The 22483-nt window shown below is 53.3% G+C and overlaps 5 protein-coding genes and 1 long non-coding RNA gene across 6 annotated transcripts in view; 3 read left to right on the top strand and 3 right to left on the bottom strand.

Moving 5' to 3' along the window:
- Nucleotides 1–3362: 3362 nt before the first annotated feature.
- On the top strand, nucleotides 3363–4471 carry LOC137912049 (uncharacterized). Its single transcript, XR_011106156.1, has 2 exons — nucleotides 3363–3490; nucleotides 3582–4471. It is a non-coding gene; the product is annotated as an uncharacterized lncRNA (long non-coding RNA).
- Nucleotides 4472–6140: 1669 nt separating this feature from the next.
- LOC137912039 (gap junction gamma-1 protein-like) lies at nucleotides 6141–10418 on the top strand. The gene is made up of 5 exons (XM_068756386.1): nucleotides 6141–6323; nucleotides 7729–8000; nucleotides 8089–8314; nucleotides 8390–9070; nucleotides 9185–10418. The coding sequence occupies exons 2-5, from the start codon at nucleotides 7761–7763 to the stop codon at nucleotides 9196–9198; spliced, it is 1161 nt and encodes a 386-aa protein (XP_068612487.1). The 5' UTR covers nucleotides 6141–6323; nucleotides 7729–7760; the 3' UTR covers nucleotides 9199–10418.
- A 270-nt stretch (nucleotides 10419–10688) lies between these two features.
- On the bottom strand, nucleotides 10689–12041 carry inha (inhibin subunit alpha). Its single transcript, XM_068756390.1, has 2 exons — nucleotides 11741–12041; nucleotides 10689–11437 (listed from the first exon to the last, which is right to left on the bottom strand). Exons 1-2 carry the CDS (start codon nucleotides 12039–12041, stop codon nucleotides 10689–10691), a joined length of 1050 nt encoding a protein of 349 aa, XP_068612491.1.
- Nucleotides 12042–14062: 2021 nt separating this feature from the next.
- LOC137912044 (L-rhamnose-binding lectin CSL3-like) lies at nucleotides 14063–15410 on the bottom strand. The gene is made up of 8 exons (XM_068756392.1): nucleotides 15380–15410; nucleotides 15269–15301; nucleotides 15139–15192; nucleotides 14901–15039; nucleotides 14706–14821; nucleotides 14576–14626; nucleotides 14335–14458; nucleotides 14063–14174 (listed from the first exon to the last, which is right to left on the bottom strand). Exons 1-8 carry the CDS (start codon nucleotides 15408–15410, stop codon nucleotides 14063–14065), a joined length of 660 nt encoding a protein of 219 aa, XP_068612493.1.
- Nucleotides 15411–17669: 2259 nt separating this feature from the next.
- On the bottom strand, nucleotides 17670–18954 carry LOC137912045 (L-rhamnose-binding lectin CSL3-like). Its single transcript, XM_068756393.1, has 7 exons — nucleotides 18891–18954; nucleotides 18665–18803; nucleotides 18465–18580; nucleotides 18331–18381; nucleotides 18095–18215; nucleotides 17851–17965; nucleotides 17670–17780 (listed from the first exon to the last, which is right to left on the bottom strand). The coding sequence occupies exons 2-6, from the start codon at nucleotides 18688–18690 to the stop codon at nucleotides 17854–17856; spliced, it is 426 nt and encodes a 141-aa protein (XP_068612494.1). The 5' UTR covers nucleotides 18691–18803; nucleotides 18891–18954; the 3' UTR covers nucleotides 17670–17780; nucleotides 17851–17853.
- Nucleotides 18955–21851: 2897 nt separating this feature from the next.
- Nucleotides 21852–22483, top strand: part of spega (striated muscle enriched protein kinase a) — a 12369-nt gene continuing 11737 nt past the window's right edge. The window contains 1 exon segment of the mRNA XM_068756569.1: nucleotides 21852–21912. Within this exon segment, the coding sequence (XP_068612670.1) occupies nucleotides 21852–21912 (61 nt within the window).

Here is a 22483-nt window from a genome sequence, read left to right as displayed (position 1 = left end):
ATGAAACGCTCCTGGCGCTTCCCCCCTTCACGTCCGTATTGACGACCCCCCCCCCCAACCCCCTGCAGGGCGATCACCCAGACGCCAGCGGTCCCCTCCTCGAGGCCGCCGCCCCCACAGACGATGATCCCGCCTTCGTCACCGCCCAGGGGAGCCCCCTCGTCGGCGACGCCTCCAGTCTTTCTGACCACACAGACTGTCAGAGCAAGGAGGATCTGGTCGGGAGCTACCGCTACGGCTACGCCGTCACGGGAGCCACGCCTCCGGGAGATGGAGCCCCGCCTCCAGGAGGATCTGACTCCAATGGTGGGATTTTGCAAGACGTCAATAGACGAAGCAGATTTCAGGCCACTTCAAACCCAGGTGTGTGCGTGTGCGTGCGTGTGCGTGCGTGTGTGTGTGCACGTGCAGACGATTTGGACCTCCTGTCTGAGGACAAGGCGGTCGACCACCGGCTGCAGCTTTTCCTGGACGTGGAGGTCTTCGAGGAAGAGGAGGAGCTGCACTCGTTCCTGAAGGTGAGCGTCGGATGACGGACGTGGGCTTCCTGCTCTCCCGCGTTTACTTCCTGTTGTTGCAGCGGAAGCGACCTCTGGACCCGGCAGAGGTCGTGTTGAGTTTGTGTTTGTGACGCTCGTGCTGCTTCTTCTTCTTCTTCTTCTTCTTCAGATGTCCGCCGTCCGACTGGGCCAGCCGGAGGAGGTTCCTTCTCTCCTGGTGGTGTCCGACCGGCGGATCTACTTCCTGGAAGTGACATCAGAGAGCCGGTGAGTGAGCGCCTTCACGTCCCGATTCCCGACTTATCGCCTCGGGTTACTCTGAAGGCCGCGCCTCCTCTCGCCGTGACGCCGCAGCTTCTCACGCTTACCTTTTCTTTCGTTTGCGCCCGGCAGAGGCCAGCTCTCCGATTGGCTGCGGAAGCGGGACAGCCATCCAATCGCGGCGCTCAGCCACCTGGAGGTGGGGCTCGCCTCTCAGAGCATCCACATGGAGTTCGGAGACGGCGGCGGCGCCGCCTACACCCTCCTGGTGAGGGACGGCCGAGCGCTGCAAGCACTTCTTTGGCCTCCTAACAGGTAAATGCTGCCCATCCTTCTGGCCCCGCCCCCCGTACCCCCCCCACGAGAACCCCACGCTCTCAGGCTGACTCGTTATCCGATCGCTCCACGCTCTGCCAACAATCCCAGAGACTACAAATTTTCCTGATGGCGGTCGGGTCGTCTCTTTGCCCAAAATAGTTCTGCGGCTTTTTATGGGACCTTTTTAAAAAAAAAAAAAAAAAAAAAAAAAGAGCGAAACAAGGAAACGGGACGTTTTAACGTCTTACAGAGCCGTTAAGCGCCGGAGACACGAGAACAAGTCGGCGGCGCACGCTTTAACGACCCGGCGTGACGTTCGGAGAGGGAAAACATGCTAATCCGATTAGAGGCGGCTCGTAAATCCGAAACTCCCGGGAGGTTCTGGTTTCTCCCGGGTCCGCCCGTTTGCTGCGTTGTTGTTTTTGTTGACGCACAAACGCCGGTCTGCATTTCCGTTCGGCGAGGTCGAAGGAAGGGAAAGAATCTTTAAAAAAACAAAAAAAACCGCACAGTCCTCTGGTGTAGCGGGTTCGTCAGCCCTTCACGGCCCTCCCCGACTTGATGGCGACTTCCTGTCCGATGGCGTGCTTGCAACCCCCCCCTCCCCCTCGGCGGTTTCTCACCGTAGATTCGCGCACTCGCAACCGGACACTCTCTGGTTCTTCTGTCCGCCACAATAGCAGACGTGTCGGGTCCGCTCGGGCTTTTGTGCGTCGCCTCTTTTCCTGGGAACGTTTGGGCGTGCCCCCCCCCCCCCGTTTCCTCTGTGTCCTTTAAACTGTCCCCGAGTTAAGCCCCGCCTCCTCTGCTTCTGTGTCTCTCCTCAGGCAAGGTGCGAGAAATGGCCCACAAGCCCGACAGCCAGCTGCGGTCCATCTCCACCACCAGGCTCCGCCCCGGCACCACCTCTGGTAGCCTCCACTCACCTTCGCCGGGACGCCTGACGCTGCACGTCCCCCCCCGTCCCCCCCCGTCCCCCCCCCCCGTCTTCGCTCGATTACGATCGGCTGCGTTTTGTGAAACTTCAGCAGCAATTAGCTGCTAAACCGCATCTTAATGCGCAACACGTGTTCACGCTGGGTTCCAGGAGCGGGCGTGTCGGGTCGCGTCGCCTCTCGGCACCGCAAATCAAGCGCGCCTCAGAGGAAGTAAACATCAGAGGTCGACATCCTGCGTTTTGCGTCCTCGGGCTGCTCAGTCAATCAGAGCGAACGCCGTTTCCCCCTTCCGGCGTTTAGCTTCCGTCTGAAGCGCCGAAGGGGAAAAACGGCTTTCCTCCACGCCGTGCTAACGTGTGCCCGTCCGATCCGCAGGCCGCTGGTCCGCGAGGACGTCCGAGCCGACGAGGAGGCCGGTCGGATGCAGTTCTTCTACATGCTGGCCTTCGTCCTGCAGGGTGAGGCTCGCTTCGTTTCAGGAAAAGGTTCCCACCGGCCCTCGTAGCATCTCGCTAATCTGATGTGAGGACCCCGGTCGGGGCCGAGCGGCGCCGACGGGCGACTAATGATCCGTGAGCTCGGTTGCTAAACGCCATGTTGAACTCGATGCTCGCATGGATTCTGTCCTTCCGGACCGGAACATGAAACATCGAGAGATGAAAGGGATCCTAAGTGGACTCCGTTCGGGTCATAAAACACCGACTCCGTGCGGAGCCGGGAATGCGTTTCTCCTCCTCGGAGTTAATGCCACAATAAAAGCCTCATAATTCTGCTGCAACCCTCGAAATAAAAAGAAGTACCAGGAACATTTGCTAAATGGGCGCAATAATAACAAAATGGATGCAAGATGTGATTTTTTCTTTCTAGTTAAAACCGAATAATGGCAGGAAGGGGGGGGGGGGGGTGCGGGGTGGGCGCTGACCGAGCGGCTCCGGTTCGTGTGGAAGCGGTTCATTTGAGGTGCGTGTCAATGATCCACGGGAACGGGCTCCATCTCCCGTAAACCCCGTCGCTGCTTTGAAGTGGACGGCGACGGGCGGGAACGTGGCCCCGGATCCGGGGCGGAACGCCTCCCGTCGGACGCACGCACGCACGCACACACACCAGGTAGCTGTGGAATTTCATGTGCCATCGTTTGAGCGTGCCCGGATCCGCCCGTCCTCTGCAGCTGGAGCGTTCTGACTCTGGCGTTCCCCCGCCGGCGCCGCGTTTCAGCCCCTTGAAGCCGTGTCCTCTCCTTTCAGGGGGGCGTGGACGCCCCTGACGGTGCTGGCGACCCAGGAGACGCTGTACCTCCTCAGGGAGGACCACCAGTGGAGGAGGAGCTCCGGCGGCCCGCAGGAGGAGGAAGGGCGTCCGGAGGCGAGCAGCGGGAGCGCCGACGTCCTGGAGACGGTGCCGATCAGCTGCGTGAGCTCCGTCCGGCTGTGGCCTTCGGACCCGCGCAGGATGGACCTGAAGCTCTACGACGAGGCGAGTGCGTTTCCCGCCGGGGTCGGCGGCGTGTCCTTTGTCGTTTGGGATTCTCACCGTTCTCCCTCCTCCTCCTCCTCGTCCTCCGCAGGCGGTGAAGCAGGAGAGGACGTGGTGCGTGCGCGCGGGGAGCGGCGCGCTCCTCCAGGGCCTCCTGGCCTGGGTCAGGACGCGCTGGGAGGCCATGTTCGGCGTGAAGCTCCACAGCGTGCAGGACAAAGCAGCATAAAGGGTGTGTGTGTGTGTGTGTGCGTGCGTGTGTGCGTGCGCTCTTTATTAGCTGCAGCCTGAGTGTTGGTATACGAGGAAATGTTAACGGAGCGCGAGCTAATTTGTCTTCTCCCGTTCCGCCCGTTCTTCGGCCCGTCTTCCGCGCGGGACAATCAGCCCCGGTTGCGTAACGCCCCCCCCCCCCCCCCCGCAGAACACCGCTCGCGTTCTTTTCTTCTCGCCAGCTGAAATGGAGTGCACCTTTTGTTTGTTTTTTCCCCCCGCTGCGCCTGAACGCACCGCTTTGCCCTCTCCAGACGTCGAGTTGAGCTGACACGGAACAGATTTGGGTCTCCGGGGGGGGGCATTAACTTTGGAGACGACCGAGCTGCGCCCCCCCCCCCCCCCCCAATTAGGGTCCCATGATGCGTCACGTGACTAGAAGACGTCCCAGGAGTTCGTGGAAGTTTCTTTCTTTCGGTTCCGATGGAGGACAAGTCGGGAGAATCGTATTTACGTTCCTCCGGCGTCTCGCATAAATCAGTTTATTCCATTTAGATGTGGGTCTGGAATCTAATCCAGAATTCCAGCGCGTGGCCATTAGGACATTTTTCCCCATCAGGAACTTCAGGATAATTTATTTCTTCGTTAGCATTATTTTCCATGATGGGGTCAATCGGGGGGAGAATCTTGTTTTTATATTGATATGAAAAAGCTTTTGTTGTAGGATGTGTCCGTGATAAAAACGTGACGCGTTCACTTGTGTTTTTCTGTGTGGTTTTTTTTTGTTTTTAACATCTCCACGTGTATCTTGTTCCTTTTACATCTTTGTTTGCTCCTGTTGGTTAATCGGAAGCATTCGTTCCGATTGTTTTGTCTGAAAAACCCACAGGAACATGATTCTATCCATGTTTTCAGCATAATAATAATAATAATAATGATAGTAAATAACGGGATCCGGTCGGTGCGCGGCGCCGGGTTCACCCAGCAGGTCTCCCGGGGGCTCTGAAGGAAAGAAAGGCCGAGCCGTAATATCAAGAAGCTGCTGGCAAAAGTCAACGGGGCTCAAATTGGAAGCAGAGAAGAGGCGCAAGGGAGCGAGATTACTGCGCCTTTTACGCGCGGGGACGATGGAACGTGTCGCTTCCGATGCGCTCAAGTCTGAAAACCATTCGAGCAGGATTTGGGGCTTTGAGGGTGAAAAGTTTGCGCACGATCGGACTCCAAAAAACAAAAGTGCAACTTTTCCCCCTGAGGAAGATGAAAGCAACGAAGGCGCGGAGTCAGTGGCGCAGCGTCACTCCTGTTCTCTGGACCTGCGCGCGTTTCTCTCACTCATGCCCATATTAAGCCGCGCATTTCACGCTTTTATTGTCCTTCCCCGCGTGTTAATTGCGCATTTTCTCTTTCTGTAAGGAGCCTTGCGCGTCATGCCAGGAATAAAATACGAAATGCTTTTTGTGTTTGGCCGAAACGAGAGTCCAAATTAATGAGGCCAGAAACTCAGCCTTAAAACATCCATGAGTCATAACAACTGCGCACCGTGAATCCGTGCGCGGGGGGGGGGGTCCAGATCCTCATTCGGGTAGTTAATATATTCACCACGGGGGTGTAGGAAGGAATGCGTGGGTCCAAAGAGAAGCCCACTCTGCCCGTCTGGAGGCCAAAGCCGGGTCCAGCAGGGGGAAACGCCGCGTCCTCGGCGCGGCGCGCGGCGGAGTGATTCGATTACGCGCTCGTTGCACTCCGTGTGCTTTTAAACACAAAACACGAGACTGTCCACGGATTCCTGCGACGTGGACCTCGGGGGTAGAAAGGTCGTCACAAAAAAAAAGCTGTTCCTCTTATTTAACCCCTCCAACCCCCCCCCCCCCCCCCAAAAAAACCTGCCGCGGTGCGCACGGAGCAGGGGGGGGGGGAAGGGGGGGCTTCCAGACTTTATGAGCTCCCAGTGGAGCCTCCGAGATTTAACTGGGACACTTTCACGGCACCATCACATCATAAAAGTCATAAAGCCCCCCCCCCCCCCCCCCCCACGAGTCCTTTTGTCCCGGGACAGAACAGTAGCCGCGCCGTGGAGCTCATGTTTCAGGAGGAGGAGGAGGAGGAGGAGGAGGAGAGCAGGAGGAGGAGGAGAGCAGGAGCCAGCAGGGATCACGGCGCCTGTCTTTTGTTCTGCAGCTCGCCACCCTGACGCACACGCACACACGCACACATGGGGACAACGCGGACCAGATGGGTTCACGCTGAAGGACTTGACGCGGACGCGCAGCCACGCAGATGAACGCGCGCGCGCTAATTAGGAAAAGCTGGTGGAGCAATTAAGAGCGAGGAGGAGAGAAGACGCGCGCAGTCGGAGCGCAGAAGGAGGAAGGTGCGTGTCCACGCAGAGGGAAGTTCGCTTTAAAGGCTTCGGGTGGAGCTCCGTGGGGGTGGGGGGGCTTCCAGGAGGAGCAGAGTTCGGCTTCCACGTAACGCGTTTTGGGATCCGTGCGCGCAGGAGAAGCGGCGAGAAAATCTGCGCGTTAAACTCTGAAACTGTCTTCATGTGATTTAAATTTAAAAGAGCCTCGCACGTCGGCCCGACTGAAGACCCCCCGACCCCCCCACGCCGAGCGTCACGGTGAGTTGTCCTTTTTTTAAATTCCTATACCACGTCGCTTTTAACCCTTTCCTTTTGGGATTCACGGTTTCATCCTCTGATTCATCCCCACGGAAGTTCCACAAGTTCCCCAAAACGTTCCCGTCGGACGCGCCGGCGCGCGTTCCCGCATCTTCCACGGCCTTTTTAAGTTTCCTGCGCTTTGACACCCGCGGGAGGAGACGCGCGGTGTTGGACGATCGTCCTGGAAGTCAGAAACGTTTCTAGGAGGAGGAGGAGGAGGAGGAGGAGGTGCTGTGCTCCTTGTAACCTTCTGTCTGCTCCCTGAGCCCTAAAATCTGCTTTCGGTTAGGGAGGAATGTTGACTCGCCTTCGCCCTGTCCAGATCATTTGCCCCAAAAGAAGAAAAACAACCCCCCCCCCCCCCCCCTCCATCTCCTCCTGGAGCTCCGTTTCCACTCCCCCCCCTGTAAGTGACCCTCAGATGTTTGACACAATGGCCATTGTGCTTGGGTTGAGTTTTGAAAATATCCCAAACTAGTCCACCGCTAAGTGGGACAGCATCCAGCGGTGTTGCCCCGGCGACGGGAGATGAGTTTGTGTGTGTTTCTAGATGACACGGGATTTGCTTTTCTTGCGGCACAAAGCCGGAGCGTCTCGGACTCTTCCTGTTCCCACCTGCATTGCCGCCGGGATCTCGGCTGCGTTTGCTCCCGTCTCCGACACGCGGGCGCTTTCGCCTCCCCGTTTGTGACCGGGTCGGTCAACGGAATGCTCGGGTCGAGCTCAGACAAGTCTTCCGACCTCCTGGAGGACGCGGGATGAGTCACCTGACGTGGGCGGAGTGCAGGAATCCGAGGAGACGTGTCCTCGTGGCGTGAGTCGGGACGCTGGCGGTCGTCCTCCTGCACCCCGTTGTCTCCGAATAGAAACGGAAGCTGGGTTTGTTTCCTGTTTATTTTCCGTAAAGGCTCCGGGGGATGCTTTGGGCTGGAGGACGAGAATTCCTCCCTCCCGCCGGCGGCTTCGGTTGGAACCGAGACGTCCTCCGCGGCTTGCTGCGACTTGCCGGCCGGCACTTTGAGCTTTAATTAAGCAGCTTGAGGTGGCTGGAGGAATGTCGGTTCCCCGGAGCAGCTGCCGGGACCGGCGCGCAAAGCGGCGTGTAGTTTGGTGTGTGTTCACGGCTTGGATTGATCCAACAGGTCATCATCATCATCATCATCATCATCAGTTAATCTTCATGTTTACAACCCGTTTAAGCCTCAGAATGTTAAATGGCGGGAATGTCGAGGAAAAGGGGAATGTCGAGGAAAAGCCGCCGACCTTTATCCGGATGATCGGTAATCGATGAAGCTAAAGACGATAAATGCAGGACAGGGTGAACGATTGAAGCGCTCCCTCTGCCCCCCCCCCCCCCCCCCAGAGCGGACTTAGCTCCCCGGTCACCTCGCCACCATGAGCTGGAGCTTCCTGACGCGCCTGCTGGACGAGATCTCCAACCACTCCACCTTCGTGGGGAAGATCTGGCTGACGGTGCTGATCATCTTCCGCATCGTGCTGACCGGCGTCGGCGGCGAAACCATCTACTACGACGAGCAGAGCAAGTTCGTCTGCAACACGCAGCAGCCCGGGTGCGAGAACGTGTGCTACGACCTCTTCGCGCCGCTGTCGCACGTCCGATTCTGGATCTTCCAGGTGAGCCGGGGGGGGTTGCGTTGAGCTCCGGCGGCGGCTCGCCGGAGCGCCGCCGGTCTTGAACGGGGTCGCCTCTGCTTTTTTCCAGGTGATCATGATCACCACCCCCACCATCATGTACCTGGGCTTCGCCATGCACAAGATCGCCCGCATGGAGGACAGCGAGTACCGGCAGGCGCGGCCCCAGAAGAAAAGGATGCCCATCGTCAACCGCGGGGCGGTCCGGGACTACGAGGAGGCGGAGGACAACGGCGAGGAGGACCCCATGATCGCCGAGGAGATCGAGCAAGACAAGCCAGACAAAGCTGAGAAAGGTGAGGTGGCGGCGGGGGGGGGGGGGGGCTCCTTTTGATCTCCTCCTGTGGGCTGAATCCCGCTCGGTGTTTCAGGGTCGGAGAAGAAGCACGACGGCCGGCGGCGCATCCTGCGCGACGGCCTGATGAAGGTCTACGTGTGCCAGCTGCTGTGGCGCTCGGCCTTCGAGGTCGCCTTCCTCTTCGGCCAGTACGTGCTGTACGGCTTCGCCGTCATACCCCTGTACGTGTGCACCCGCCCGCCGTGCCCCCACACCGTGGACTGCTTCGTGTCGCGTCCCACAGAGAAGACCGTCTTCCTGCTGGTGATGTACGTCGTGTCCTTCCTCTGCCTCGTCCTCACCGTCTTCGAGATCCTCCATTTGGGGATCGGCAGCGTGCGGGACACGTTCCGCCGGCGGGCGACGCGCAGCGTGCGTGGGCCCCGGCCGTCCTCGGGGCGCCCCGTTCCCACGGCTCCGCCGGGATACCACGCCACCATGAAGAAGGAGAAACTGAAAGGAGCGCTGAGGGACTCGCCGCTGGGCGACTCCGGGCGCGAGAGCTTCGGGGACGAGGGCCAGCCGTCCAGGGAGCTGGAGCGGCTGAGGAGGCACCTGAAGCTGGCCCAGCAGCACCTGGACCTGGCCTACCAGGTGGACGAAGGAAGCGCCTCCCGGAGCAGCAGCCCCGAGGTCAACACGGCCGCCCAGACGGCCGCCGAGCAGAACCGACTCAACTTTGCACAGGAGAAGCAGGGAGAGGCGAGCGAGAAAGGTAACGATGTCTTTCCTTGACTCTCTCTGAACTATCATCACGCGGCTGGTGAGCTGGCGCTGCGGTCGGCGGTGTGCTGAATCCTCCTCTGTTTTGCCTCTTCCTCTCTCCCAGGAATACGTGCCTGAGCCTGCTTCCTGCCTCAAACGTCTGCCCTTCATTCCGACTGGCCTTAAACGCAAGGGGGAAGCACATATGGGAGTGCAGTCAGACCGCTGAGGGAGGCGTGTGTGTGTGTGTGCGTGTGTGCGTGTGTGTGTGGGGGGGGGGAGATGATGCCTTCCAGTATTACTCGGTCAGAAAGAGTAAATGCTGGCCGTCCTCGTCTCCCTCTCTCGACTTGGAACGCCTGCTCTTTCACCGCTTTTGTTTTTCCGACCTCGTCGGGATCGCCGGAAGCTTCAGAACTCCTCGAGCCAAAATGTCCTTCGTCCGTCGTCTTCGTCACAAAGGGGAGGCGTCGCTCTGTCCCGTGGAGAATCTCAAACCGGTCTTGGGTTATTTCCGTTCTGCAGCACTAGCGGCTTCGTTTTTCTGTTTCTGCCGGGGCGGATGGGAAAGTCTGATCCGAGCAGGCTTCCTGCCGGGTTCGGGATGTTTAACGGCCAGAAGCCACAACCATCAAATTCCGCAAGCCGGCGTATTTGTTCCAACCAGCCAAAATGTTTACCTGGGAAATGCTTGAATTCTTTTTCAACAGGAAATATTCCGAGGAATTTCCACGATTCATTTAGAAGACCCCGTTCATTTCAGCAGCACCTTCTTTCCCGTCTGACTTCTAAATCTCTTCTTCCGTAATTTCGGACTTCAATAATTCAATGTTTATGCAAAATGTGTTTTTTTTTTTCTGTGTTTTTTTGCCAAACAGCTGGAAACATCTGTCTCCTGGATGACACCGATATTCCATCTTTTGTCTTTGGAATTTTAAATTCTTGTTCGGTGAGACGTGTTTTTCCACCGCCGTCCCTCCGTTGTGCTGAAACACGGATGCTTTGACGTGTCCTTGGGGGGGGGGGGGGGGGAACCAAGAACCCACTACCAGCTGAGGAAAGAATGACCGTTGGCTGCAGCCCGGCTCCGTTTTCCACTCCTAATCTTTCCGGTTTTCATCAACGGCTTTCCGTGTTCATGCAGTTCATACTCTTTCGTAGTCCGTCTGTCGGTTTTAGAAACTTTGGCTGAAATAGTGGAAGTGTCCGATTTCGCCAAAAAGCAGTTTAATGCTGTATTTTTGTAATCCTACATATTGCAAGGTACGACATTCCATTTGAATACTTCTTTAATGGTTTATCCCTTTCTTTTCTATTGCGCCTTTTTGTAGTTTTTGTAGATATTATTTTTGTCTTCAGAGTAAATAAATATATTTGAATGGTACGTCTCGGATTCTTTTTCATTTGTCCGTCAATAAAAGATAAAAGCAGGGGGTCGAATATTCAATTTGGATGAGAAACTTTATCAAAACAAACAGTGGTCATCTCTTTTATTGTTATCCGGACGCAACGCGATTACACATGGGGTGTGAAATGAATCGGTTTAAAAGTAGTCCGACACTGCCCCCTACAGGCGAGTCACAGATAAAGCAACTCTCTCCCCTCCGCACCCCGGGGACCAGGCGTGTTTAGATGCAGCTGCACGCCTCCGGTATGATGTTGGGTAAAGTCTCGTACTTGAAGGAATAGCCGCCGTCGGACGTCGTGGCGATCCTCAGGGACTTCATGCTCCCGGGTACCGGGGCGCAGCACTGGGTGATTCCCAGCATGGCGGTGGTTCGGTCCCATGCGGAGCAGTTCCCGTGACAGTAGTAGAAGGTCAGGATTTTTGGGTGGATGATCCAGTTGTCCCAGCCCAGCTCCTCGAAGCTGATCTGGATCTCGACCCGCTGGCAGTCGCTGTGCCGGGGCCTCTCCCACGACGGCCGCTGGAGCAGGTTGACGGCCGAAGGAGACCAGGGAATGGTTACCGGCGCCTGGCGGGGAGACCGGCGTGCCACGCGAGGGCGGGCGTTGAGATGGAGAAAGGGGGTTTTGTCCGGTTCGTCGGCACGGCACCGACAAGCCGGACAGTGGACCTGGATCGTGAAGGGCCCCTCGGCCACGGGGGCCAGCAGGCTGTCGTCCAGGCGGTAGGTGGTCCACCCGTCCGAGCTGGTCGTCGTGGGGGTCTCTGCCACCCGAAGAAGCCGCTGCGCCAAAGTGAGGATGGAGAGCTGGGCCGAGGAGTTGGCGGCGGCGCCGTCCCCGGCGTAGAACCAGAAGTGGGCCGAGGTCACCAGGGTGTCGCGCTTGTTCACGGAGGGCTGGAAGGAGTACGCCGTGTACCCCGTGGGGTGTTCTCCGGGAGCCGGGTGAGATCCGGAACAGGCCGGCTCTGGAAAGGAAAGATCGGAGGAGTCGTTGAGGAAGCGGAAGCACCAGAACTTTAAAGTGGTTTACGTCGGCCTCTAGTGGTTTGGTTCTGACATTGCAGCAGTTCAGGGACACCTGCTTCCAGACATACTAGTGAGATGGTTCTCCCGGTTCAGTTCTAAAGCAAAGGCTTTGTTGTTCCACATCTGCAGAACACACGGTGTTAAACGTCTGCGATGACACTTTAACACATTAAGAGTAAAAAGTTTCAAGTTACGGCGTCGGGGAAATAACAAACGTACCGTAATAAGGAACAAACTCTTACCAGAGCTGGGGAAGAGAATAACTTGAGACATTTCCTGGTTCGGATTCGGTTGAAGGTTAACGGTCCCAGTCTTGCTTGTCCAGGGCCCCCCCCGTGGTGGTTGCCGTGCATGCGGCTGCACCTTTGCCCCGCTGGGACCCTGAACGGCGGTTCGAGGAACCTCCTCCAGCCCAAGGCCCTCGAGAACGCGTTCTGCCAACCAGGACACCACGGCCTCCCGGGATAGCTCCTCTCCCCTGCAGCCGTGAACGACCATGTGGATCCACAAAGGTCCCACGATGAAGAGACCGCAGGACACCATCGCTGCTCGACAAATGCAGCTGTCTGGCTCGGAGCGAGGCGTCAAAATGTTTTGTTGTCGGTGCTCAAATGGAAGATAGCAAAGAACGGCCTTGACGCTGCATTATCTGCGGTTTCACACCGTTCCGTGGGAATGTGTTTGCATTTCTTTCAAATGCAGGACTGATAAACACAAGAGAGGACAAAGAGAGGACCTCAGCCGCCGGCGCGTTCAACTGGAGTCCAGATCTGGATCATAGTTTTTAGACTCATCTCCAACTTAAGTTGTTTCCAGAGACACTGCTGGTCAAAGACACACTTTTCTATAATCTCAGTGGACAATAACTGGTTACTGCAAAATCATTTCTCCAAGTTTTTTTTTTTTTTTTCCAGAAGATGCTTCATTCCCTGATTGGTCGTATTCTCCAGCCGTACCAGACACAACTGCTTTCCCTTGAAACAAAGCTCCTTTGTTGACGCTGCTTCTTATCGATGTCGCCTCGGTTGCCCGCCGGCGTCTCGGAGAAATGTGTTTCAGACATGTTTCTGTGTGAACTACCTTTGTGAGATAGTTCACTGTGGCATAAGATCCTATTTAAAAGCCACCTTCCTTTTTCTTCATGCACTTTTAATTGCATTTGCTGGTTTAACACCCCCCCCCCCCCAAACATTTCTGGTGCTATGTCTGTGTCTTTGTTCATTATCATCAGCTGTTTCATCAGTTTGTTGTTTTATATTCCTAATAAAGATAATTCTGAATTCAAAATACAATTTGAAGACTGAGAAAGTTTCATTTTAAAGCGATATAAAGTTGTAGCCACTGTTTTAAGGGCCTTCCCCTTTTATGAATGGAAAATTCACGCCAAACAGCGCCCCCATGTGGCCACAAGTAACCACACGTGGATGATGACGTATATGACAACAGCTCCTATTGCTTTTTTCACATTTTGACATATCACAATGAAAACACCCACCATTTAAATATTTAAATAACGAAACTAAAGCTCTAATTAGCTTCCAGTTTCTTCAGTTTTGCAGAGTGGAATTATTTTCGAGGCCTTTTTGTTTGTTTGGATTGAACCTTTGACCTTTTGCCAAACGAAATGTCAGCAAAGGCCCCGTCCTACGTGACGCTTTCACCGGAGCCTGAACCGCTCGAAAAGTGAAACGCAAGTGGGTGACGTGTCCGGAAAGTCTGCCGAAAAGTCCATTCTTGTGGAAGAAATGAAGAAGCAGAGAAAAGACAAGGAGGAAAAAAGTAAGTGCATTGCTGCCTGCTGACTGGCTGTGTCGTCACGGACTCCACGGAGGCTAACGCAGCTAGCTAAGCTAACAATTAAGCCGTGAAAACAGGACACAACAGCATTAGCAGGCTAGCTAGCAGCGGCCGCTAGCCTGCTGTTTGTAGGTTCAGGTGGATTTTCTTCACTCTCCACCAGCAAAAAAACAAAAACAAAACTTCTGTTGAGTGTCTGGATAGACAGATAAATATGTTATGAAATATTTCATATCTCTCCTCAAGATAATTACTAACATTTTTAGTCCAATGCTGCCATTCGACTGTGAATTTTGCACTAGCCAAGCCTAATTTTGTACTATATTTGTTTTATTTGACGTTATTTATTTACACTATTTAATTGTTTTATATGTATTGTGCCAACTTTATTCTTCTTTTGATGTGGCCTTGTACATTGTTTACCTATTTATTGTGCATTTCCATGTGTAGTGGGGCGGGGGCCCCAGGGATTTCCTGCTTGGAGACCCAACTTTATATACGATGGCCTTTAATATCATTCGAATGAATATGTTAGCAGGAGACCAGGCGTAGCTTTCTCAAAGAAGACAAATACACAACGGTTTTGATGCTCTTTACTTTTATTTCATCCAATTTCTTTTATGGTTGATAAATGATTGCAGAAAACTGTTCCTCCACTCCTCGAGGATGAGGGTCTGAGAAACCTTTAACCTATAAATACAAGAAAAAGAATCACATCAAATACTCAACCTCTGTCTGCTGTACGTGTATTTTATTCTGCTTACCAGTCACTTGCACAAATATTTCACCAGCAGGTATTTTGGGAGATCATCGCAGTGACTTGGCATTCCCAGGTAATCGGTGATGGCTCTCATTTTGCAGTCGGCCTTGCCGTTGCATCTGATGGAGAATTCAAAGACACGATGACTTAACTGCACGAGTACTAATGTAATAAAATATTTGTGCTAAAGTACGAATCCTCAATTTGCTTCTTTAGCCATCATTTACTGTCATAAATTACAGAGGAGAAAAAAAACAAAAAACTTGGGGCGGCACTCACTGCTCCATCACCACGGCCTCTGCCCCGTAACTTGTGCAGTAGAGCCTGCTGGACGGGGTGGCGGTGCAGGTGTCGGGGTCCACGCGTCCGAACAGCGCCTTCTGAACGCTGATGGTGCCCTGCTCTGAAAACGATGCCGGCAAACAAAGACGAGTCGTCCTGTTGTCTCGCGCGCCAAAAATACTCCCAGCAACGTTTTCAATTCAACAGCTCGAATATCGAATTCTCGACGCGTATTTACCACATTTCAGATCGACTGATTCCCCCTGACACGCCTTGGCGACGCGCGTGTCTGCAAAAAGCACAGGATTAACCGCGCGATCGCGACGGGGTTCGAACCTCTGACGGGCACGTCTGCTCGCCGGACTCACCCGGACTCTCGTCTTTGCAGGTGTACGTGTACTGAACGAAGAAGTCTGCCGATCCGTCGCAGCCGAAAAGCATGGGGGTGGACTCCGGCGTATTGCAGCGCCTCAGTCCGGCGCAGCTGGAGAAGCGCAACGATCGAAAGATTCAAGTTCTGCACGTGCAATTTTAAGGACAAGAGGAGAGTAGAAAAAACCCACTGTGAAACGAGTCTGGCATTCAGAATGGTATCGAAGCAGCGTTCGGGCGACACCGTGGCCGCTTGGTCCCGAGCGGCACAGTTGGCGTCGTTCTTGTTCCCGTGCTCGATTTTTAAGGAATCGATCGTTTGTCCGTCCGCTGAACACAGAAACAAAGGTCACGAAGTGGGGGAAACCCCACAGTTGCCGTGGGAATAAGTGAAATGAATTCCTTTTATGGTAAAACCAGATTACATACGACATTCCAGGTCGCCGAACACTCCAGGGCAAGCGACGTCGTAGTATTCCTTTCCTGGAAGATGGAATGTTGTGTATTAAAGAGCGGCGGTGAAGCTGATCATGGGTTTAAAAACGTCGAGGTCGTTTACCTTCGGAGCCTGAGATCCAAGCAGCTGCCAGAACTGAAAGAAGGGAACAGTTCAAAAGGAATCCTCTGAAGGTCATCTCCATGGTTACCGACGGAATGGGCGCATACTCACAGGCGAGGGTTGTCAGTCCGGTGAAAAGCATGTTGTTGGATGATGCGAGTGAGGATCAGCCAGCAGGCCGCGTGTTTTTATACCTTCAGGATTTAAATGGCTTTCTTAGAGTTCTGTTGAGAAGCCTTAACAGGCAGACTTTGTGATTTAAATGACAGGAAGTTCTTTTCATGCCACCACTGTTCAGTATTTTGAGGCGGGGCTTCGGTTTGGCAGTATTGCCAAATCAATTGGAATAGAATCATTATTTGCACACCCAATTTCAAAGCCACAACTTGGAAGGCTTTCTGTGAGCCGGTCGCGTTATTAGAGACCCTAGCCTTAACCTTTACCCTAACATCACCCCTTAACCCTAGCCTTAAGCTTTACCCTAACATCACCCCTTAACCCTATATTAACCTTTACCCTAGCCCCCTAACCCTCGCCCCTTAACCCTAGCCTTAGCCTTTACCCTAGCCTTAACCTTTACCCTAACATCACCCCTTAACCCTAGCCTTAAGCTTTACCCTAACATCACCCCTTAACCCTATATTAACCTTTACCCTAACATCACCCCTTAACCCTAGCCTTAACCTTTACCCTAACCCTCACCCCTTAACCCTATCTTAACCTTTACCCTAACATCACCCCTTAACCCTAGCCTTAACCTTTACCCTAACCCCTAGCCTTAACCTTTACCTTTACCCTAACCTTTACCCTCCCCCTAATCCCAGCCTTAACCTTTGGCCTCCCCCTAACCCTAATCCTGATTGTTTGCTAAAACATATTTGTTAAAATGAACAAATATCTCTTAGACAGTATAGTTGTGAATGATTGTGTAGTTTGCTGATTCATTGCTTGTATCAGAACTTTATTGCGACGTCGTTGCTGTTGGGTTCGTTCCTCCGCTGTTAATAATCTCCTTTTGTGCTTTTTTTTTCTCTCGCCCCGGTTGATCATCAGAGGACCGTTGGGGATTTCCATCTCAACAGCTGCAGGTACGTGACGGTCTTTGTCTCGCGGTGGATTTCCATGACTGTGGATGCATAAAGATATTCAGTTCTTTCAGTTCGGCAAATTGTTCTCTTTGATAGGGAATTCAAAGAAATGATTTGTGTGTCGTTTGAAAGCTTTAAAAACAGATCCTGATCTGCGTGTTTCCTCTTTGGTTCCCGGCCTCAAAATGATTGCTCGTCGTCTTTTACATTTTCTTTGTAATTCATAGTTTATTTCGAAATTAGTTTTTACAAAAGCAACATCAAAGAGTCAGAAGTTCTTTCTCACTAACTTTATCTCGGTTTGATATCGAAAATGTACGTTCAGTTATTTCACTTTGGCAAATTTTGCCGTTGAATTGAAAATTCCAAGAAATAATTTATATTTCCTTTTGAAATCTTTCCAAACGTGTAACCTGTCCGTCTTTATTCTGCCACCGATTGTCTTGATCCGCGTCAGAGTGATGCCGTATTATTGTGAGGACAGTCTTTTATAGTGTACATAAACAAGAATTAATTTCTTGACAAGAAAATGAGATTTTAATTTGAATGTCGCTGTTAATGAAATCTCTGTGATAAATAATCAGCAGCTGTTCTACCGCCTTTGGATCTAAATACTTTTTATTGATCTGTCCCTCGGAGGGCAATTCGGTTTACGGCAGTTACACTTTCTAACCGTAGTCTGTTGTGGGTGAAGTGCCTTGCCTAAGGACACAACGACAGTGTACACATGTGCCTGAGCCGGGGATCGAACCGCCAACCCCTCGATCATAGGACGGCCCTCTCAACCACCTGCGCCACCATCGCCCATCCAGGGTCCGTCGTTCCTGGGTGATGTAAGCGCAGGATCAGACCTCCTTCTAATAATTATTTTAATTTAGAGCATAAGTCAAATACGTGGAGACGTTTACCAATATCTGCCAGCATTGATCAGCGCTTGTTGGACCCATCTTTGCAGTTTTCCTGCGTGTTTGATCAATAAGACGTGCTATATTTGACATGCATGTCAATCTCATGTGAGAACGTTATTCAACACGTTCCCATTTATTCGGGTTCATTCATAGAAATAAGTAGAGGAATGGAGCAGGTTTAAAATCACCTTATTTTTAAACCAATATTAATGTCTCTAAATATTTCACAAATATTTTCCAAGTATTTCCTAAATGTTGGATCGTATTTCTCTGCGTGTTCTTTTTGTGAACGGAAGAGGGCGGCAGAGTTCTTATGTTCCTGAACGCAGCGCCACCGTCAGTCCAAACTGATCCATTTATAAAATGGAATTTCTCTGACAGTAACAGCGGGAAGTGATAAAACGTGGATGAAAGGACATGAAAGGACACAGCGAGTGGATGCTCATTCTATTTTATTTCATGTTCTTCTACATGTCGTGTGGCGGCTCCTCTGAGACGCTGATCAGGAACGGTTTCCTGAATGGACGAAAGCAACGTTAGCATCACGTGGACCCGTCTGGAAATCCAGCCTCGCACGCCGCTTTACCGATCATTGGCACACGTAGTCCACAAGAAGGTATTTGGGAAGTGTGTCGCAGTATTCAGTTATTCCCAGATTGTCGCTGTTGACTTGAAAGGAGCACAACGTCTCACCTTCACACCTAAGGAAAAGTTCAAAGGAAAGATGTGAAGAATCTATTCATACCACACAATGGAGCATACCAACAGGATCTATTCTGCATGTCTTGTCCAGAACAGGTGAATTCTTTTTTTTTGGATCCGACACTGACATTGCCATTTTCTCTGCGGCGGTCGGGGAATTGCAGAAGGTTTGTGTCGAAACGACGTCTGAGCAGATGGTATCGTTGAAACGTCCGAAGCCGGCCTTCACGATGTGAATGTTCCCGGTTTCTGAAGATGAAGACAAAATGCGTCAGAACATGAGCATTAATCAATTTGTTACCTCAAATCCCTTGAGGCGCTCCGATGTGGAATCGACTCGGCATCAAAGGGGACGCTTTCTTACCACAGCTCAGCTCGGCCTGCTCGTCTTCACACGTAATAAGGGTACGCTCACCTGTCAATAGATGAAGAGAAAGGTGATGATGAAGGCCGTCCATGGATTTAAACACTTCTGAACCCCCCCCTTGTGATACTCGCCCTCCAGTCTGTCGTTACACTCATAGGCGTACTGAATATACTCATCCGTTGAGTCGCCGCATGTAAACATGTAGATATTGGGCTTGGACAGTATGCAGTGCTCCAGGTTGTTACAGCTAAAGAGTCAAAAACATTTTAATCACGAGCGTGCCTGCAAGCAGGAAATGTTCTCTTCAAAATAAAGGTTTTTGAAGTCTTACACCCGCTTGGCCCAGGATTCCAGCATCAAGTGGATGCAGTCGCCGGATGCGTCCGAGCCGGCGACTCCTCTGTGACTGCATGTATCGTTGCTTTCCTTTCCAGAGCTGATGCCGGTGATTTCAATCACTTTCCCGCCATCTGAAAGAGCGGAGAAGAGAAAGCAGAAAGGTGATAAAACGGAAGAGGCCGTTTGATCTGGTGTTAAAGTGGAATGCAATTACGTACGGCACAAGAGCTCGCTGTTGTCATCTTTGCATGCCACGTTATAAAACGTCGCTGAAAAATGAAATGTGAGAATTTGTCAGAGAAACATTGGATGAAAACTAAACCGTCATAAAAATCAGGTCTGAAATAAATCAGTTGCCTTCAGAGGTCCAGAAGCAAGCAGCAGCAGCAACGCCTGAAAGACAAGGAGCATGGCAGCGATACGATTAGTGGGCCGTCACCGTGGTAACGCACAAAGCTAGTCGCGAAAAACTCACAGGCGGCGAAGGTCAGAGTCACGGAATGCATCGTGTCGGATGCCGGATTCCAGGGCAGATCGAAGGTTTTATACAGTTTCCTCTCCGCCCAGACGACAGCGAGGATCCGGGGCGCGGCGGCGAGCTGTTTGTTCACCCTCGGGAATATTGCCTTTAGCCTTAAATGTGATACAGTTAAACATTGTGTGCAGCTGGAGGGACTTTTGGCTAAATTATTTCACACGGAATCCCCCCCCCCCCCCGGAGCATTCCCGATGGAACGGTAGATCAGAAAGTTCGTTAAATTAAGTATCAGGAATACGAGACTGGATTAGAACCCCGCTTGGGATAAAGGGTCTCTGTGAGCTGGTAGTAGCGACCCGGGTCCGGCTGGTGACCTAGGCGTGGCCGTGGCCCCCTCACCTCCCCTCCCTCCTCTCTGACCTCTCTCCTCCTCTCTCCCGGTCACCCGCTCGCCCTCTGCTCCTTGGTCCCGTCTCCTGTCCTGCCTCCCCATCTCCCTTCTCCTTCGCCTCCTCTTCCCTCCCCTCGTGAGGGGAGGGGATGCGGCTGGGTGGAGGGTGCCGGGAGGGGGGCAGGTGGTTGTGGGGGGGGCGCGGTGTCGGGTGCTGGTGGGACGCCGGGCCGGCCCGCTGGCCTAGGTTTCATGATCTCCTTTGGACTTGCACCTGCTGAAGGACGCGGGGACGAGGGCTTTAGAAAACGATTTGAGGTGAAATGTTCTGCTCAACGGATCCTGTTACCTTCACCCCGGCAGGTCCAGAGGGATTGGACACGTCCAACGCAGGTCCAGAGGGATTGGACACGTCCAACGCAGGTCCTTCGCTCTAACAGCGAGTGTGAGGTGAGTTCCATTTCTTTCGGTCTCTGGGGAAAGTCTGTCGGTGAAATATCTAAACATGTTCTGTGATGTCATTCTACTTCCTCACGTCCTCTGCTCATTCCTGTCCCCAGCGCCTTCGATAATGCGGCTCATCTCCGCGCCGAGTTCATTTATCGGATAACATGGCAGAAAGACCTTCGTCCACTCCCTGTCTCGACATTCCGGCGAGGAGACCCAAAGCGGCCCGTGTCTGCGGCGCCGTCCTGGCGGTTACGGACCTTGGTGAAGGTAAATGAAGGACGTTCCGACGTGCTGGCGTTTGGAGCCGTCAGATCACCAGCCTGTCATCTTCCAGGTCCTTAGGTGTGTGTGTGTGTGTGTGTGCGCGCGGGTAAAAGCCACCCGTTGGCTGTTTGTCCACCATTTTGTCCACCTTTCGAGACATTGTCTGGGCCCCCCCGGCTGACCTGCGCCTCCCCTTACCTCCCCTCTCTCCTTGTGGTTATTTCCGGCCCGGTATGTGCTGGGCTCGCAGCCCTCTGGTGACAGACTGCGGCAGACATCGCAGATAATTATAGCGTGACGGCGGTCAAGACGCGGCGCTGTCCCGGGGTCGCGTGGAGCGGACCAATCAGAGGCCGGGGGGGGGGAGGCGCTGCGTCACACGAAGATCTTTGTATTACATTCGCCTAGGGCCATTTTGGTGCCCTAGGCGAGATTATGATTTTGCCCCCCCCCCCCCCCATACACGGCAAGCATTATAATAACAACAGTTATGACGGACCTTAAAAGTTTAATTATTCTTCAAAACAACTAGCACACGCTATACAATACAAATAATAATTAAATATTAATAAAATAAAATAAAGTAAATAAACAGAAATAAAACAGGGTTACTGTTCAGATTGTGTTTCAGGTCATACCAAGAATGACAAACAACGAGGGGGGGGGGGGGGGTGTTGTTTTTAATTTTTTTCTGTATTTGTTTGTTTTTATTTTCTAGGCAGAGCATGAGGAAAGGGCGCCCGTTGGGGCTATAACTATTATTAGTTTATTTTCTTCTTTTTTTTTATTTCTTTTTTTCGAGACTTGGGAGTGGCGCCCCCTCCAGCTGGTGGCGCCCTAGGCAACCGCCTAGTTCGCCTATGCCTAGAGCCGGCTAGGCTTTGGTCAGGCTGAGCTGCTCGTCGGCGGCGCCGGAGGAGTTTTAAGGTGACTTTCTCAGGGATCATGGTTGGACGTCGTCCCGGGCTTGACTCCCAGAGGACATTTTAATATGTCAAATATTTGCATCATTATTATTCAAAGCAAACGTCTCGATTAATTGATCTGCTTGTCAAACATTTCATATGCAAAAATACACTGGATGCCGTTTGTGACCTACTGTAACGATTGAGCAAGTAAAATAAGACCCGTCGGACACAAACGAGCACATATGGTAGTAGGATGAGAAGGTTGTTGGTTCAATCCCACCTAAAGACGTGCTGGAGGCCATTGAGCTGGTTTGTTTGTCTCCCTGAAATGGACTCTATTGATGGTGGACCCAGAGTTTCAAAACTCTCAAGGCTGCAGGGGACATCAAAGGACGCTCGGTCCGGTGAAGGGTTAATGCCCGGGTCGGACCCCCCCCCAGAAAGGGGGTGGGGGGGGGGGGGGGGGGTGCAGTGGGGAGGTACAGCACAACTGAAGGTTGAGCCGTGAAAGACTTGAAATAGAAACAGGCTGCTGGAGTTGGCAGACGAAGTCGGGGAGGACTGGGACATGACGGGGCGCGGGCGAGGAAGACAGCCTGGGGGGGGGGGGGGGGGGGCTGAAGCGGGGCCCCGATGGAGGAGACGTGACAGGGCGGCACGCCGTTTAGGGTCGGCGAAGACGAGCGCCATGATACGGAAAGAGCTGCCGGACGGAGGTGCGAGTGGGCAGAGGAGCAGGAGGCGGGGAGGTGAGTGGGGAGCTGGGGGGGGGGGGGGGCATCCAGAACGGCGGCAGAGCGAACGGAGGCGTTCTGAGGTGGCACCCGAGGCGTGCAGCCAGCGAGGCCTGTTTGCCCTGGCTGGAGGCGCGTCTGTGTTCCACGCCGGGAACGCGGCGGTTTGCAGAGCCCTGAGGGGATTTGGCCGGGATTAGCCGGTCGGATCGCGTTGCCGTGTGACTTGTCAACATTTGCCGCTGTCGTTTTCCAAACCAGGGAAGCCGCGTGAACGGAGCCGACGCGGCAGCTGATGGTGTTTTCGTCTGGTAAAGCTGCACGCCCCCGGGGGGGGGGGCGTGTCCATCAAGGCCGCGCCGGGCGCCGTGCTCCGTGACGTCTGCGTTAGCAGAACGAAACTGTAGCGTTCTCCTGATCGCCGCTGTTTATGCTCGTGAGGGATACTTCAGGGGCGTCCGGGAACGCGAGCTCGTAAGCGTGAATCTCGTACGGGCTTGGGTTGGTTGGTTGAGCGTTCCCAAGAAGACGACCTGGATCATGGAATCTTGTGGTGTGGGGCCCTAATTGATCGGGGGGGCGGGGG

This window comes from Brachionichthys hirsutus, chromosome 24, assembly GCF_040956055.1.
Source record: "Brachionichthys hirsutus isolate HB-005 chromosome 24, CSIRO-AGI_Bhir_v1, whole genome shotgun sequence".
NCBI classification, from domain to species: Eukaryota; Metazoa; Chordata; class Actinopteri; order Lophiiformes; family Brachionichthyidae; genus Brachionichthys; species Brachionichthys hirsutus.
This window is presented reverse-complemented; position numbering and strand designations above follow the sequence as displayed.

Coding starts and splice junctions, on each gene's coding strand:
- LOC137912039 (XM_068756386.1), top strand. CDS start 7,761: ATGAGCTGGAGCTTCCTGACGCGCCTGCTGGACGAGATCTCCAACCAC. Junction 8,001..8,088: donor TCCGATTCTGGATCTTCCAG/GTGAGCCGGGGG, acceptor GCTTTTTTCCAG/GTGATCATGATCACCACCCC. Junction 8,315..8,389: donor GCCAGACAAAGCTGAGAAAG/GTGAGGTGGCGG, acceptor TCGGTGTTTCAG/GGTCGGAGAAGAAGCACGAC.
- inha (XM_068756390.1), bottom strand. CDS start 12,041: ATGGTGTCCTGCGGTCTCTTCATCGTGGGACCTTTGTGGATCCACATG. Junction 11,438..11,740: donor TATTCTCTTCCCCAGCTCTG/GTAAGAGTTTGT, acceptor TTTCCTTTCCAG/AGCCGGCCTGTTCCGGATCT.
- LOC137912044 (XM_068756392.1), bottom strand. CDS start 15,410: ATGCTTTTCACCGGACTGACAACCCTCGCCT. Junction 15,040..15,138: donor GTTCGGCGACCTGGAATGTC/GTATGTAATCTG, acceptor TTCTGTGTTCAG/CGGACGGACAAACGATCGAT. Junction 14,459..14,575: donor ATCAGTCGATCTGAAATGTG/GTAAATACGCGT, acceptor CATCGTTTTCAG/AGCAGGGCACCATCAGCGTT.
- LOC137912045 (XM_068756393.1), bottom strand. CDS start 18,690: ATGCTGGAATCCTGGGCCAAGCGGGT. Junction 18,581..18,664: donor GAATCCTGGGCCAAGCGGGT/GTAAGACTTCAA, acceptor TTGACTCTTTAG/CTGTAACAACCTGGAGCACT. Junction 18,216..18,330: donor GCAGGCCGAGCTGAGCTGTG/GTAAGAAAGCGT, acceptor CTTCATCTTCAG/AAACCGGGAACATTCACATC.